This window comes from Triticum dicoccoides, chromosome 3B (genome assembly GCF_002162155.2).
Source record: "Triticum dicoccoides isolate Atlit2015 ecotype Zavitan chromosome 3B, WEW_v2.0, whole genome shotgun sequence".
In the NCBI taxonomy this organism is placed as follows: Eukaryota; Viridiplantae; Streptophyta; class Magnoliopsida; order Poales; family Poaceae; genus Triticum; species Triticum dicoccoides.
The window spans coordinates 99,187,514-99,204,857 of NC_041385.1; the positions used below are offsets into that span (position 1 = coordinate 99,187,514).

A 17,344-nucleotide genomic window follows, 5' to 3' on the forward strand; every position below is an offset into this window, starting at 1 on the left:
GGTACGCCAAAAAGTAGTTGGAGATACAGGATCCAGTCATCATTCTGGACCTGTTCATACCTTGGGTCGGGTTAGTTTGTGGGTTGGGCTTTCAAAAGCCTTATATGAAAGTGCTTAGCCTGGCCCTAGCCTGGCCGATGGCCTAGAAAATTGTATTTCTATTTTTCCATCTTCTTAAAAAAATGCACTTCAAAAATTAAACAAATGATTTTCGGGATAAAATAAAATAAATAAAATACAAAGGTCACAGTTTTGGGCTTTCTACCAGGTCTGCACACGTAGCAGCTCCTTGAAAATTCCAAAAAAGAAGATCGTTACATCCTTATATGGGAAAAGAAAATGTCTCTTCTTTTTTTATTTGCACGAACCTAATCCTACAGTGAATTGCTTAGACCTCAGTGAAATATGAAAACCGCTCTGTCTAAAGTATTGCATGAATCTAATTAATGTGAACGGCAATACGGAACGGGAACAAAGCTATGCAGAAATGAGGCGAATTCGCCCTATCCACAGATTCAAAATCGTGTAAGCCAGCAAACCACGTTTGATATGATCTAGTTAAATGTCCATCAAAATGTGCTTATTTTGTTTGCAGTCGCTTGAAAACAAACCAATCCAAATTGAAATATATGGTTGCAGTTTACAAACAGAGGTCACTGATAACTGTCGTTTAAGGGACACATTTCATAAAATATGGTAATTTTGCAGCACAAACGTTTGGTTTCCCATGGATTAATCCCGCGCGACACCGTGTGCGTCGTCGCCGTTCTTGGGCAGGAGTACATCCCGGACCAACTCGTCGAAATTGCGGTGGGACGAACCGCCGGGCTTGGCCGCCATGATGGCCTTCTCCTGCCACTCCATCGCCCTCTTCCTCATCTGCTTGCCCTTCTCCCCGTCCATGAGCTCCGCGATGAGGCCCGTGACGGCATCGCGCTCGACGTTGTTGTCGATCTCCATGCCGACGCCCCACTCTTTGCACTGGTACCTGCAGTTGGTCTGTTGGTCGCCGAAGAAGGGCCAACTGATGACGGGCACGCCGCCGCACATGCTCTCCAGTGTCGAGTTCCAGCCACTGTGCGTCAGGAACGCGCCCACCGCCGGATGGTTCAGCACCTCCTGCTGCGGGCACCAGGAGGCCATGAGCCTGCGCCCCGCCGTCTCCGTCAGGAACTCCGGGGGAAGCACCGCGGAGTCGCCCCTCACGAGGTCGGGGCGAATGACCCATACGAAGTGCTGGCCGCTGTTGGCTAGCCCCCACGCGAACTCCACCAGCTGCTCGCTGGTCATGACGACGATGCTCCCGAAGTTGACGTACACGACGGAGGCGGGCTCCTTGCCTTGGAGCCACTGGAGGCACTCCTCCTGCTCCTTCCACAGGCTGAGGCTACTGATGGTACTGCTCGTGGAGCGCGGCGCGAGCAGACTCAGCGGGCCGACCGTGTACACCTTGGGCTTGCCGTTGCCGTCACCGAGAAGCGGTTCCATGGCCTCCACCGCCTCGCCCTCTAGATCGCCGAAGCTGTTGAGGATCACGGCCGTTGCGCCGGCTGCGCGCTCTGTCTCCTTGATGGCGTAACGCACCATGAACTCATCTGGGTCCGTGCTGCGTATGAAGGTCGGGAAGTCCCTGAGCCTCATGCTCCTCAGGCCCGGGACGTCTTCCACCGGCATGTCAAGGTATCCATCCGTCAACTGTTTCATATCTACGGCCCATGCATGCAGGTAAAGAGATGGTATTATTGCCAGAGCAGATAGGTCCACAGATAGCCAACAATGTGTGTTCGATCGATACATGTACGTACCTTTAAGTGGGGCGATGCCGCGGTCAATGAGGAGGCGGTAATGTCGGTACCCGAGGTAGCTGATGGTGCTGGCCGTCCAGAGCTGGACGTAGGGGAGGCCAAGCTCCTTGGCCGCGTCCATGGAGAAGCCCATGATGAGGTCGGAGACGACGCAGGTGACGGGAGGGCGGTCCCTCGCCGCGTTGAGCTCGGCGAGGAGGCGGCGGAAGGGCCCGAGGCAGGTCTCCGTGGTGGACTTGCATAGCGACGGGATGTCCTGCGTGACATCGTCATCTTCGCCGCTGGACGGCGCCTGCATGCCGTCCGGGATGGTGGCGAAGCGGAAGCCCGCGGCGCCGGCCATGGCGGCTGCGCCACGCGTCCGGACGAGGCGGGCGTGGTTGTACTCGGAGTTGACGAAGGTAACGTGGAAGCCGCGAGCGTGAAGCAGCTTGGCGACGTTGAGCATGGGGGCGATGTGGCCCTGCGCCGGGTACGGCAGGCACACGGCGTGGGGTTGGGGTGGCATTGTCTCCGCGGCCATTGACGATCCTTTTCTCCGAAATGGCAAAAGGGCTGTGGGATTCGTATTCTTCTTTTGTGTAGACTGTAGAGTATTCCTTGATTTGGTTGGTGCAAATCAAATCGTGCTGGATATGGATATGGATACTGTGGACACGGAGTATTTATAAGCTAGCGAGCACGGCCTCATCGACCAGCCATTGCGAACGCGCGCCTGTGGTACCAACGACGCAAGCGATTACGTTCCTCTTGGTCGCGTGCATGCTGACAATTACTTCTTGGTTTGGTCCAACTTGAAGGGGTGATAGCAGCCGGGCCGGATTTTTAATTTAGAGGTAATAGCACCAGCAGTCCTGGAACTTGTCCAGGATGTGATGATCTAGTTTAAAACTTACAAAAGCAAACTATTACATCCCACAACTTGCATTTAATGTGTAAATTTGGTCCTAGCCAATCAGACGATGACAAATGGAGCCTAGTCAGCAGAGCCGGTCAGCGCAACACATTTTGCAATTACCCCTGGACTTAGCACTAATGAACCCGCACTACACAATTATTCAGGTAAGAACAAGAGGCAGCATTTCCTTGGTCTTCGGTGCGTTCATGAAGGGAGGGTCCAGCTTCTTGTTCTTCCAGTTGTAACCTGTGAGAATTGCATCATCGGAGCACGGATATGTCGGTCAGTCACTGGATCATCATCGCGCAAACGAAGATCAACTGAATGTTTGGTGCCATGTCAACGACGTTACCAAACATCCCGTGGAAATGGAACCTGTCGTAGGAGCAGCCAAACATGTGCAGGTGCAGGTCGAGGCCGCCGCGGCCGTTGTCCTCCTCGAAGGCGTTGCCGACGTGCAGCGACCACATCTGCGACGGCGTCTCGACCCCTCACGTCTAGACTATTTTATTACTTAGACGTGGGATCGATGTAGGCCGCAGAATCGTTTTATTTAATACTGCGTTGGCAGGGTCTTGAACTCAAGACCTCTTGGCTCGGATACCATATTGAATTAATGCTCCAGCCAGTTGCTCCAAAAGTCCGAACTGATGGAGGAAGGTGGGCAATATATTTCAACATGGTCCGCCTGCCCGGGTCCAGCGCGAGCGCCGCGATCATGGGGTGCGTGCGCGTCATGGCCAGCATCGACCACGGGATGTCGAGCCTGATCCTGTTGCCGAGGACGACGTAGTGGGAGTCGGTGAAGGCCCAGTCGTGGATCATGAGGTGCGCCGGCAACACGAACTCCCGCTTCTGCACCAGCCTGAAGCCGGCGTCGAACTCTGCATACGTACCACCAGTGATTTGATTTTAATGGGCATATGGATGGACGAGGGGGTGCTGCCGACCGTAGAAAGTGAAGTTGGCGCGCGGGAGGAGCATGTCCTCGGAGTTGCAGGCCACCATGAGCAGCCGGTTGCGCTTGGGGTCGACCTTGTAGTGCGCCAGCAGCCGCTTGGGCGGCATGCTGAACACGCATGCACGGGATAATGGCGACCGTGCCGGCGCACAAACGTCAGATCATCCACGCTAGCTCGGTGTGCAACGCCTAGTCTACTCTACTCAAAGTGAACATCACGCACCACTGAGCACGGGGCGCAGCAAGCGGGTGGCCGCGTCGAGCCCAGCCTCCGCTGCGGTGCTGCAACGCGATGCTCACCGGGCTGGCCGTGCACGGGCAGGCACACGAGGCAGCGACGTTGTTCCACGGCATGTGGAGGTCGGGGCTGAAGCCGGACGGCATAACCTTCACGGCGGTGCTCACCGCATGCCGATCCATGGGCCTGGTCACCGAAGCCTGGGAGTACTTCGACAACATGGAGGCCAAGTACGGCGTGGCGCCGACGGCCGAGCACCACGCCTGCATGGTCGACCTGCTGGCTTGGCGCCGGTACCTCGACGAGGCGATGGCCTTCATCCAGCGGTCGCCGGCCGACCCCGGAGCAAGCTCCTGGGGCGCGCTCCTCACCGGCTGCGCCATCTACGGCAACCTGGACCTCGCGGAGTCCGCGGCGAGGCACCTCTTCAAGCTCGAGCCGCACAACTCGGCCAACTACCTGGCGATGATGAGCCTGTACGAGCAGCACCAGATGTTCGACGAGGCGGAGAGCCTCAAATACGCCATGGAGGCGAGAGGGGTGGACGCCAGGCCGGGGTGGAGCTGGACGCAGGTCGGGCGGAGCGTCCACGTCTTCGAGGTCGACGGCGGGTCGCCGCCGTACTCGGAGACGCCGGAGATATACGGCGAGATGAGCCGGCTGGTGTCGCAGATCAGGATGATGGGGTACGTGCCGGACACCGGCTGCGTCGCCTACGACGTCCCCGAGGAGGAAAAGGAGCGGCTGCTGCTCTGCCACACCGAGAACCTGGGATCCTCGAATTCATTAGTGCTAAGTTCAGGGGGGTAATTGCAAAATGTGCTGCGCTGACCGGCTCTGCTTACTAGGCTCCCCTTGTCATCGTCTGATTGGCTAGGACCAAATTTGCACATTAGGTGTAAGTTGTGGGATGCAATAGTTTGCTTTTGCAAATTTTGGACTAGATCATCACATCCTGGACAAGTTTCAGGACCGCTGGTGCTATTACCTCTTTAATTTACAGGCAACAAGTGTGCGATGCAAAGATGATGATGAGCTGATGGATGTTGCTGTGAAAAGTGGAAGGACAAGATGACACAATATTGAACTGAGCGAATGACAACACCAAAAGACCAAATTACTCCCTCCGTCCTAAAATAAGTGTCGCTGGTTTAGTATAAAATCCGTATCTAGATAAATTTGGGAGGAAGTAATACTATACAACTTTGTAACACTTACTCAGTCCGTTCCTAAATATTTGTTTTTCTAGACATTTTAAATGGACTATCACATACGGATGTATGTAGACATATTCGAGAGTGTAGATTCACTCATTTTGTTCCGTATGTAGTCACTTGTTAAAATGTCTAGAAAGACAAATATTTAGGAAGGAGGGAGTATTTTATAACAGGGGAAGTACAAAGAATATGTTGCATTATAAAGGTAGGAAACAAGAAATACAAATATAAGAAATAAACTAGAGAGGGTACGGTGCTCAGTAGAGACGAGGACGTCGATGTTACCTTGAGGTGGTACAAATTTTAGCTTCACACTCATGCTCATAGCAGAAGTACCTTCACTCGTTGTCTGGTTTTTTTTAATTTCGTGGCTAGTATAGGTGAGCAATTTTCCAAAATCATATTTGAAATGCACGAAATGAGGCAGAGATATGAATGATTATTTTTGTTGAAATAGAGGCAAAAGATTTGCCTCATCTATTAAAGTAGAGGAGAATAGAGTTTTGTAGAGTTACACAAGGCCGGAGTACGGCATGACAATTACTCGCGCGATATAATTTTTCCTAATTATTTAGCCCCTGCAGTAACCCATAGGTTGGCCTCATCTATAATAAGTTTGAGAAGGATTGGTGGTGGCGTCTCTTTGTGGCGGAAGAGACTGTATATTTTTCTCAATTGTTCCCTTCTTATTTCTGCATGTTTTCCTCATGTGTTTTGACCATGCACGCATGGTCGTTGCTGCCAGATGAGCCGGTAGAGTCAACTGAGAGGACCAGATTGGGTTTTTCTTGAGAGAGAATGCTGCAATTTATTAATTAGTATACATCAGTACATAGAGTTTGCCTGATACATTCTGAAGTAGAATAGTACACGGCTTTTGAACTGGCAAACTCACAGGACCTAGCTAGTATATGAGCAGCAGCATTCAATGACCGCTTGACATGGCAGAAGGAAACTGAAGAAAAACAAGCAACCAAACGCTTAATATCTGACACCACTACACCCACTTTAGACCTGTCCATGGATGAAGAGTTCATTCTTTGTACTAAGGAGAGGTAGTCTGAAGCGAAAATGACAGAGGTCAGCCTTTCATCACGCGCGAGAATCACGGCATGACGGAGCGCCCAGCTTTCAGCAAGTTCTGGCTGTACCATCCCTTTAAGTGGCTCAGTGCAAGCGACCAAGCATTCGCCTTTGTGGTTCCGAATCAGGATGCCAATTCTCAGTTTGTGCAGGTTTGAAAAGATAGCTGCGTCGACGTTAATAAGGACTGATCCGGGCGGCGGCGGAGACCATCTAACCAATGAACTTGATGGTGTCTCACGACTGTGTCCCGCAACAGTCGCATTCCTTGCTTTCCAAATATGCCATACGGTGATTGCCAACACAGTGGACTGACCAGATTGGGTTTTGCTGCTGCATGCTTCAGATGTTCGATCACTGACGACCAACATACGAACATACACGTCATGTCTATTCGACGACCGGGTCAAACTAGTACTGTGTCGTTCTCGTTCATCTTTTTTCTTTTCTTTATTGCCGAGGTATTCTTGTTGTTGCGGTTATGAGATTTTTTTATGTTGTCTCAAGTTTTGATATATCGAATACTGTATAAACGTACACAATCATGCTCAGCGCCGCCCTACACACTTTCATGTTGCCTTACGGAACACCATAATCTTGGAGTTTTCCAAAATGATGAAATCACCTTAGGTCTCCCACTGTTGACGTGGAAGAGTAAATTGCATGAAACCATCACTTTTAAGGCTACCTACATTTTTGTTGCACAAAACAACACATCTTGTGTAATCGTTTTGCAAAAACTACTGATCGGTGAATTAGAGGTCTTTGAGCATGATTATGATAGATGGGTCCCTCTTGTCAGGAGCTAACTGCGCAAAAACATACCACGCGGGCACTTTGACTGGTCTTCTCTAGCCAAACCAAAAAAGTCATCTCGTTTTCTTCCACACGCGCCGCCACCCAGACGGTCTGCGTCGTCACTATCGGCATCAGCGGTGCGCCCAACGGCCCCTCCGGCTCCTCTCCCCTCCCTCTACTCGTCCCGATTGCCCGGATTGGCCTCGAGTCGCCGTCGCTTGAACCACAACGCCACGGGCGAGTGTGGCTGCCCCCTGTCCTCTTCTCCGCCCCGCTGCGAACGTCCATGATCTGGATCGGGCTACGCCGAATGCAAGACAAGGGCGCCCTTGGGGAGGAGCTGCCCCTTGTCTCTACTACCATCGTCCTCGGGGAAGTATTCGAGACTGGCTTGGTGGCACCGGCAGCTCGCTGACAGGGTTCCTCACACCTCTTGCCTCGTTCTTCACCTTGGCCAGCACCCGGGAGCGGACCACCACCCACCTCATCACCGCGGAGCCCGCACCTGCACTCCACCAAGCGCCTCCCTTTAGTGTGCCGCCCCCGTTCCCTGCGATCTCAAGCTCCACCATGGCGGGTAGCACTCGACCGCGCCCTGATCCAACGAGCCACCCCTCTGTATTCTTCCGCTTCCCCATCCCCTCCCTTCCCCACTAGTTCAGAACGTGGCCATCGGAGCACCCTCTGTGAGGACCGTGGCCGGAGTTGATACGTCTCCAACGTATCTATAATTTTTCATTGTATCATACTATTAAAGTATAGATCTTGGATGTTTTATGTACATTTAGTAGCAACTTTATATAATTTTTTGGGACTAACCTATTAACCTAGTGCCCCAGTGATAGTTGCAGTTTTTTGCTTGTATTTTACTTCGCAGAATATCAATATCAAACGAAGTCCAATTGCCACGAAACTTTTGGAGATTTTTTTCTAGTGATAAGAGACCCTGGAAGCTTCTGGAGCACACAAGAGGAGTCCCGTGGGGCCCAGTAGACACCAGGGCACGCCAAGGGCCTCCGACCACCCCTGGTGGTTAGTGGAGCCCACTGGAACCTTCTTGACCTACTTCCGCCTCTATAAATACTCTAAAATCTCAAAAAGCCTAGAGGAGTCGACAAAATACTTTTTTCTGCCGCCGCAAGTTACAGAACCATGAGATCCAATCTAGAGGCCTTTTTCGCACTTTGCCGGAGGGGGCAACGATCACGGAGGGGTTCTTCATCATCCATGTTGCCCCTCTGATGATGTGTGAGTAGTTTACCACAGACTTACGGGTCCGTAGTTAGTAGCTATATGACTCGTTCTCTCTTTTTGATCTTCAATACAATGTTCTCCTTGATGTTCTTACAGATATATTTGTTGTCACTTTTGCGGTGTGTTTGTTGGGATCCGATGAATTATGAGTTTATGATCAGATCTATCCATGAATATTATTTGAGTCTTCTTTGAACTCTTTTATGCATGATTGTTATAGCTTCGTATTTCTTCTCCGATTTATTGGTTTTGTTTCGCCAACTAGATTGATTTATCTTGCCATGGGAAGATGTGCTTTGTGATGGGTTTGATCTTGCGGAGCTCAATCTGACAGAAAGAGACATGACACGCATGTATCGCTGCTATTAAGGGTAATAAGAAAAGATTTATTCATACGTAAGTTTATCTTGCCTACATCATGTCATCCTTTGTAATGCATTACTCCATTTTTCCATGAACTTAATACACTAGATTTATGCTGGATAGCGGTCGATGTGTGGAGTAATAGTAGTAGATGTAGAATTATTTCGGTCTACTAATCTCTTGGACGTGACGCATATATACATTATCATTGCCTTGGATATTGTCATAATTATTTGCTTTTCTATCAATTGCCCAACAATAATTGATAAAAGTAGCACGAATCTCAAAGTTACAGTGGTCAATTGATCCATCCATGATAAAAGCCCACTCTCAAGGGATTATGGACTTAAAGATACAATGTCACATATTGGCGTTTTTGTCTTGGCGGTACATTTTTCAATACACTTGTTTGAAGCACGAGCATAACAAAGCTCGAAGCCCAGCCCAAAGACCCAAAAACATCACGGAAGGAAGATTATGCCTACCCTTAAAGCCCAAAGAGAGCATCTCCGCAGCCTGATGATGAAGCAAAGAGCTCCTACCGAGGGAATATCCTATGTGACGCACGTTCCGGCAAACTCTTGAGGAAACGCACAGGGTTCAGGCGCGAGCGACGCAATCTGGGCCGGCCCGTTAGCAGTTAGCGTAAGTAGGGGCGGGTGGTTTCTCCCGGTTTTGGGAACCTTCAAGACGGTTCCCCGAATCGTTTTTTTTCCTGTTGTTTTTCTGGCTGGTTTTCTTATAGGTTTTTTCTTTTTCGTTTATTTTCTCTTCTGTTTCTTTTTTTATTTTCGTTTTGGTTTTTTCTTTCCTGTTTCTTTCTTTATTTTTTTCATTTCTTTCCTTTTCTGTTTCTTTCTTCAAAAATTCGGAAATTTTAAAAATGTATAGAATTCAAATTGTTCGCAAATTTGAAAATATGTTCAGGATTTAAAAAAATCGTGTTTTCAAAAAAAAATTCAAAACTTTGAAAATATGTTCTTGTTTTCAGAAAATGTTTGCTTTTAAAATATAATTTGGGATTTTCAAAAAATGTTCCAGTTATTCTAAATTCCAAAAATTGTTCATGTTTTCATTTTTTTAGGAGTTTCAAAAAATGTTCTAGTTTTGAAAATTGTTCCTGTTTTCAATAAATATTTGGGTTTTCAACATTGTCCATGTTTTTTTTAAATAAAGAGTTTCAGAAAATGTTCCCATTTTCAAAATTTGTTCCGGAGTTTAAAAATGTTCGTCTTTTCAAATTTTGTTTGATTTGTTTATTCGTTCGGGAGTTTAAAATGTTCCCGTTGTCAATAAATGTTTGTGTTTTCAAAATTGTTCATGTTTTCTAGAAAAACTTAAGAGTTTCATAAAGTGTTCCCATTTTCCAAATTTGTTCTGCAGTTTATGAAAATGTTCGTGTTTTCTAATTTTGTCCGTGTTTATTATTTTGTTTGGGAGTTTAAAATGTTCCCGTTTTAGAAAAATGTTTGTGTTTTAAAAATTGTTTGTGTTTTTTAAAAAAACTCAAGAGTTTCATAGCATGTTCCCATTTTCCAAAAAAAATTCGTAGATCCTAAATATGTTCATACTTTCGAATTTGTTCAATGTTTTAACAAATATTCCTGTTTTGCAAACTTTGTTCAATGTTTTGAAAATATGTTTCCGTTTCTCAAAATTGATCAATGATTAAAAAAATGTTGATGTTTTCAAGAATAATCAAGATTTTCCAAAAAATATTTTATGTTTTAGAAAACTGTTTGAGTTCCTTTTTCGAAATAATATGCACGTTTGCAGAGAAAAGGTTGCGTTTGAAATTTATTTGAAAAACGGATCTGTTGTTGGCTTTCCTTCTAAAAGATTTGCGCTGCAGTTTTAGTCAGTAACTGATGTTAGATCAGGTGGCAATGGGGACTATCAAGCGTAGCAGGAGGTCTACGGTTCCCCGGCCCAGTCGGGCGGTCCCCTGTGTGAAGCCCTGACTGTGTGCCGCAATAAGCGGCACATAGGAGCTCCCCCTACCATGGCGCCGGTTGGGGTTTCGGGCTCCCTCGCGGCTGCTGCTATTTGCCGGCCCATTACAAGTAATAGCTAAATCGCTAGCCAGCGCACACCTTTGTTACTTTCATTCAAATGTTGACCGGTTGACGGTTGAACCATTCACCGGTCAATTATTGTCTTTTGAAAAATAGGCAAATAAAAATATATTAGATTTATTTCGAAAAGACAGAAATTCGTGAGTTCAAAAAATGATCACAAATTTTAAAAATAGTTCACTAATTTAATAAAATCTCGAAAGTTTCAAATAAATTCATCAATTAACAAAAGTTCGTTAATTTTGCAAAAACGTTCATCAAATTTGAGAAAACGTCAACAATTTGAAAAAAGCTCATCAAATTTTTAAAGAGGTCTTCAATTTTTTTATGGAATCTATCAAAATTTCATCGAATTTGAAAAAAAAGTTCACAAAATTTAAAAAGCTCATTGATTTTGAAAATAAATTCATCAAATCTTACAATTTCATTGATTTTGAGAAAATCTCATCAATTTTGAAAAATACATCTAATTTAATAAAATTCATCAATTTTGATTTTTTTTAAAAGCTCATCAAATTTGAAAACAGTTTACTGAATCTCGAAAAGATCATTGAATTTGAAAAGAAATTCATGGATTTTTTATAACACTTTAGAAAACAAGGAACAAAACCGTTCCGAGGAAAAAGAAAAATGAAAACAAAAATGAAAAAAATAGGGAAAACCGGACCAAACCGTTGCAGCGAAAAAAAAGAAAGAAGAAAAGAAGGGAAAAGCTATAACTAAACACGTCAAGGGAGGGTGGCTTGTTATGGCAGCGAATTTTGAGCCAGGCAGTCGCTTGCTCAAATCACAGTACCCGAGCAAGGTGGGCTGGCCCAGCGTGGAGAAGGGGGTGTGCGCCCTCTGCCGTTAACCCTATAATGGGCGCCGTATAGGAAATGCCGATGAAGCTTGTCCTCATTCCTCTCTTTGTACTGTAAAAGACGAAAGAGTACTCGACGGTGGCAGATGATGAAGGCATGTTGATAGCACTAATCTTGGGAAAAGCCATCTGCTCGGGCTAAGCGAAAACTCAAAAAAAAAAAAAACTAATGTGCGCAACAAACTGACGTCCAAAAGCTCATTCTGTCAATTGGCAGAAATCGCCGAGCTAACTCGGCAAAACCTCCCCAATAACCAAGCTCATCGCACGCACGCACGCACGCAACTTCTTGGATATCCCTGTGAATCTGTCATTTTGATGTGCTGCAAACGGTGTTTTTCAGGGATTTTTTTTTTTGACGAAAAACAGCGTTGTGCTGATTTCATTCATTAAGATAGGATGAGTCACCCCAAGAGACACAGTTTATGGTTCACAGAACGGCTGACAGCCAGAAAGGAGTAGGAAAAGCTATACAAATGTACACACTAAAGGAGGAAATAATGCTATCCTGTGCCAGTCTATTGAGCTCCTCCAAATCCAGCGATTATCCAAGAATTAAGCTCGTTGATGATGCTCTCAGCGACCTTCAGGAAATGGTATTCTTTCATTCCAAACATGCCAGGAAATCGCCAATGTTCAGTCTTTCATACGGTTGTTTTTCAGTTTTCAGTCTTACCGTTTCCCTCTCCAGTTTCTAGTTCTCTGCCAAGGCAGTGTTGCTGCTAGCCTTGGCGTGCTTGCAATGGATGGTTTGGTGATACTCCGGCAATGGGGCTGGGGCCTTTGGCCCTTTTTCTCAACAAAAAAATCTCACCCAAACAAAAGATGAATTTCGCGGCACGCTCACGACGTCGTAGGCCGGAGCAACATCAACAAGAAACATGACAAGAGCTTAACTGTTTGTTCCCTCAAACGGAAAAACAACAGCCTAACTGAAGTAGTTCTGCCACACAGTAATAGATACCCATGAGAACTGGACTTTAGTTCTGAGCCAAGACAGTGGTGGATCATCCATGCATAGTGCTACATCATAAAAAACCAGTACTACTAACGTCTCAGCTAAAATAGTGATCCCCGAAACATTCAGGCTCAGCCATTGCCAACCGGCCAGTGGTCACTGAGCATCACAACAGCCTTGATACTTCGATGTAGTCTTACTTCCCCTACCTGAAACCAAGGAAAATAAATTTTTAGCGGCAGAGTCTGTATGATATCAGTAGTGGAAGAGACAGCTAATGTGGTACATGGACAAATATACTACCCCCGTACCAAAATATAAGACATTTTGGTAGACTAAAATGACCTACCAAAACGTCTTATATTTTGAGGCAGAGGTAATACAACTTAACTGGGCTCACCTGTTAAGAAGTTAACCCTGCTTCTCATTCCTTATCTTCATCTAACAGATGAGCTTGTACTTCTTCAGATAGTCACGCAGATTCAGTTGCTGCAGCTCTTCAGCCGCGCCATCAACGGTTTCCTCTGCAGGACCTTCAAAGGACAGACAGAGCATATTATATCAGCCAACTTGTTTCATGGGTCTTTTATGGATCACAGACATAGGGCAGAATGCAAGTGCTTAGAATTAATAGTTGATTCAGTCTGCCTATTCATGACACCTTTGTCACACCAATGCAAACTGAAGGGAAAAGAAAAAGGAAAAGGAGCTAGCACAAGCATTCTGATAATTATTACAGTACAAAATATTAACATTGTAAGACGAACCCCACTAACAGCAATCAATTAGAAATTTGCATATATACATAGTGAGGCGCACCAGAGTTTAGGAACATAATATGTGTTCATGGAGCTGAATGAAACAACAAAAGGAATGCCTCATGGCAATTCATTTCAATATGCTTGCTCTATGCAGTATTTATGTCTAACGTCACACTCATTATGCATATTATCTGACCAATGCGAGTCTTGAAAAAAAAAAACACATGGCCACTATATAGAGTGCTATGTACAAGAGAGAATGCTATGTTTAAAAAAAGCAAACACTGGCGTATGGATTCCTGCAGACAGCTTCTATCAAAAACATGCATGTACATATTGAAGTAACAGTAACAGAGAGTGTCTTTAGGAACATTCAAATATATATTCAATGTCGAGGCTGCATCTTATTCCCTCCGTCCCATAATACAGTGCGCATTGGTTTTCGCGAAAGTCAGTCCATGGAATTCATTGGAGTACGACTCAAGGAAGCCACGTAAAATCCAGGGAAGGACCTTACTGTGACAATTCACTTATATAGCCTTGCCTTATGCGCACAATGCTTAATTTGCAAAAATCAATCTCAGCGAAGTTATATAAATACAAGTGTCTTAAGTAAGAACTCACTGCAAGTGTCGAGACCCATGCATCTAACAACAGGCCTACCAATTGGCAACATGCATGTACTCCTAACAACTCTTTGCAAATTATGAACACCTAGGCAGTAAGCAGGCAAAGCCTAGCAGTACTATATACAAAGAACTACACAACCGGGCGATTCACATGCCCAGGTCATACTTACGTTGCATAGGGGGCTATAGTGTTGAATACAATGTCTTGTATTTACAGAGAAACATATACATTATCATGCATTGAAGCTGTGTAAACATCAGTACGCTTATTGACAGATACAAGGAAGATAAAAAACTGAATATATACATAGCAGTTAACGACCTTACAGCTTTGAATGGAAACCCATAGCAAGCCTATCTAAAGTTCTAAACATCAATTTAAGCATACAAATGTATATAGGGCATATGCTTAGTCAATTTTTGGTGGAATACATAATGTTCATTTGATCTTGTTAATTAGTAAATACTAATATTAAATACAGTAAGCTATACATCTTACAGATAAGATCCATGAACATATTCAAAAGGACTAATTTACTCTAAAGCTCTTTTTAAGCCCCTTACACTTCTCAAACATAGCCATTACCTAGAGCATCAATAAACACAAGCTAGCCTCTGAAAAATTTAACATATGCAGGAACAACTGAAATATTAGCCCTTGCACAGTGCCACAGAACCTCACCATTTCCAATCGCTAACAAGCCGGTAACAAAATTGTTTGCAAAGTTACATAAATACAAGTGTCTAAGTTAGAAATCACTGGAAGTGTGAGACCCCTGCATCTAAAAACAGGCCCATCAATTTGCAACAGGCATGTACTCCTAAAACCCTTTATAAACTGAGAACATCTAGGCAGTATAAGCAGCCATAGCCTAGCAGCACTATCCACAAAGCCTACAGGACTGGGTTATTCACATGCTCATGGCGTACTTACCTTCTAAAGGGACTAGTGTTGAACACAATGTCTTGCATTTACTGAGAAAAACATATACAATGCCATTTACTGAAGCTGTGTAAACATGACTAAGCTTATTGACAGATACAGGGTAGAAAAAAACTGAATAACATATCAGTTAATGACCTTGCAGCTTTGAATGGAAACCCATAGCAAGCATATTTAAGCATAAAAATGTATATAGGGCATATGCTTAGTCAATTTTATACATAATGTGGATTAGATCTTGTTTAGTAATTAAACACTGAATAATACTCCCTCCGACTCAAAATAAGTGTCGCAAGTTTGAACTAAGGTTAACCTCGGTTCAGAGTTGCGACACTTAATTTGGATCCGAGGGAGTAAGTTATATATACATATCATCTCACACATATAAGACCATGAACATATTCAAACAGGACTAATTTACTCTAAAAGCTCAATTTTAGCCCCCTACACTTATCAAACACAACCACTACCTGGAGAATCAGTAAACACAACTACACAAGCCAGCCTCTGAAAATTTCAGCATTTGCGGCAACAACTGAAATGTTAGCCCTTTCACAATGCCACAGAACAACCATTTCCAATCACTAACAAGCCAGACAGCCAGTGACAAAGAATCAGAGAGTCATGGAGTAGAGATGTACAATGAGTTACCTGAGCAGAGAGACGGTGGCAGCTGCCAAGCATGAACGAAGCGGGAAGCAACGTCTTCGCGCGGCGGCTCAACCAGCTCGTAGACCTCGTGCCCCACGACCTTGCGAACACGCACGTCGACGCCGATCAGGTGGTCGTCCTGGAAGAAGTAGACCACGTCGGGGTTGGTGGGATGGATGAGCGCGAGCACGGGGATCTTCCTCGGCAGACCAGTGGCCTTGTAGCTGGCGTCGTTGCAGATCTCCGCGAAGGTGGCCTCGCACTCCAGCGTCCACTCGGTGGAGTACGGCGGATAGTCGGCGAGCGTCCAGACGCTGATCTGTGCGGCCCCGTTGCTGTTGCGGTTCCGGTACATGTCCACGAACCGCAGCTTGCCGGCGCTGACGCCCACGCAGCGGTACTTGTCGAGCAGCCCCCAGGCTTCCTTGGACTTGAGCGCCTTGCCGTCCGGGAGCGGGACGACGGTGAGCGCCGGCGCGTCGGCGAAGGGGTCGCAGGTGAGGAGGCACCAGGAGAGGTCGACCCACCAGAGCCTCCCGGAGCAGGAGACAACGCCGTTGGGGCTGAGCTGGCGGGCCGGGAGCGGGTAGCCGACGCTCTTGCTGACCCACTCCCCGTCCTGCGACGAGAAGCGCAGGAGGATGGCCGTGTCGCCGCCGAGGAAGGGCTGCAGCTCGGCGACCATGTAGCCCTCGCCGTCGGGGGAGGCGATGAGGCCGAGGTGGCCCGGGTGCGCGATGAGCTCGGGCTTGGGGAGCGGCAGGGCGGAGCCGGCGGCGGCGTCCAGCACGAAGTAGCCCGCGACGAGCGGGCGCCAGGAGAACTCCTGGTGGCCGGGGGTGTCGATGATGGTGGGGCCCGTGGCTTGGCCCTGGTCGGCGTGGAGGAGGAGGAGGCCCGCGGAGGGGTCGGCGGCGAGGACGGAGGGGAAGTTCTTGGGGGTGGTGCGGCACGGGAAGATGCGCGGGGGGATGGTGAGGAGCGCGACGCGCGGGGGCGCCGGCAGCGCGAGGGAGAAGTCGGCGGCGCCTGGACCCGGAGGGAGGTCGGCGTTGGCGTCGGCCGCCGAGAGCACCCGCGGCACGCTGCCCAGGATGACCCACGACGGCGGTGGCGGGGCGGCGGATGCCATCTCGGCTAGGCGGCTTGGTGCGGTGGTTCGTGCGTGCGCGCGCGCGGCGTTGGTGGTGACTGGCTGGCGAGGGGAAGTGGTGGTGGCGTTGCCCCGGCAGGCGACGGGGGTGGGGCTTTATGCTGGCCGTCGGTGCCAAGCGAAGCGGAGTGAACCGGGCGGATGGTGCTCAACTGCTCAGGCCGGGTCACGCCGTCACGGGACTACGACGACGGTCAGACGGGGGACGGCGGAGGACAGAGATCGCAGCCTTTGGAACGTGCTCTGGGCACAGCCGAGGGTGGCAGCCTTGGACTGCATTCAAACCGCGGCAAAAGAGGCTTTTGGGTTCGTCGGCTAGCGGCTGAGCAAACAGAGCAGTTGGACACCATCCTTTGGTGTGGCGCCCGACATCCGGGCGTCACACCCTACTGTGCAGCGTCTTCCCTTTAGGCGTCGCACATCCTGCCAGCATGGCAGCCCTGGTCCAGTTGCGGCCCCACACGCACCTGTGCAGCGCCTAAGAGCTAGGCGCCACACACCTATAATGTGCAGCGCCTAACTCTTGGGCGCTGCACAGTCTGTGTTCCACTTGGGCTGGCCCCACCCTCTCTCCCCTCCCACCCCCACCCCACACACCCCCACCCGACCCAAACCCTTAGACTTGCGGCCCTCCTCTCTTCCCCTCCCCCCCCTCTCAAATCCTTCTTAAATCTTGCAAATCCGCCACACACCGT

General features: G+C 47.7%; 2 protein-coding genes across 2 annotated transcripts; both read right to left on the reverse strand.

The window, feature by feature from the left end:
- Window positions 1–558: 558 nt before the first annotated feature.
- Window positions 559–2,417, reverse strand: LOC119275008 (7-deoxyloganetin glucosyltransferase-like). The gene is made up of 2 exons (XM_037555786.1): window positions 1,806–2,417; window positions 559–1,706 (listed from the first exon to the last, which is right to left on the reverse strand). Exons 1-2 carry the CDS (start codon window positions 2,326–2,328, stop codon window positions 733–735), a joined length of 1,497 nt encoding a protein of 498 aa, XP_037411683.1. The 5' UTR covers window positions 2,329–2,417; the 3' UTR covers window positions 559–732.
- Window positions 2,418–12,384: 9,967 nt separating this feature from the next.
- Window positions 12,385–16,909, reverse strand: LOC119275009. Its single transcript, XM_037555787.1, has 3 exons — window positions 15,497–16,909; window positions 12,913–13,045; window positions 12,385–12,721 (listed from the first exon to the last, which is right to left on the reverse strand). Exons 1-2 carry the CDS (start codon window positions 16,626–16,628, stop codon window positions 12,954–12,956), a joined length of 1,224 nt encoding a protein of 407 aa, XP_037411684.1. The 5' UTR covers window positions 16,629–16,909; the 3' UTR covers window positions 12,385–12,721; window positions 12,913–12,953.
- Window positions 16,910–17,344: the final 435 nt, after the last annotated feature.

What these genes read in the sequence shown, in the direction of transcription:
- LOC119275008 (XM_037555786.1), bottom strand. Translation starts at nt 2,328, where the DNA reads ATGGCCGCGGAGACAATGCCACCCCAACCCCACGCCGTGTGCCTGCCG. An exon ending in CGGCATCGCCCCACTTAAAG is followed by an intron (nt 1,707 to 1,805) that starts GTACGTACATGT and finishes CATGGGCCGTAG; the next exon opens with ATATGAAACAGTTGACGGAT.
- LOC119275009 (XM_037555787.1), bottom strand. Translation starts at nt 16,628, where the DNA reads ATGGCATCCGCCGCCCCGCCACCGCCGTCGTGGGTCATCCTGGGCAGC. An exon ending in GCCACCGTCTCTCTGCTCAG is followed by an intron (nt 13,046 to 15,496) that starts GTAACTCATTGT and finishes TGTCCTTTGAAG; the next exon opens with GTCCTGCAGAGGAAACCGTT.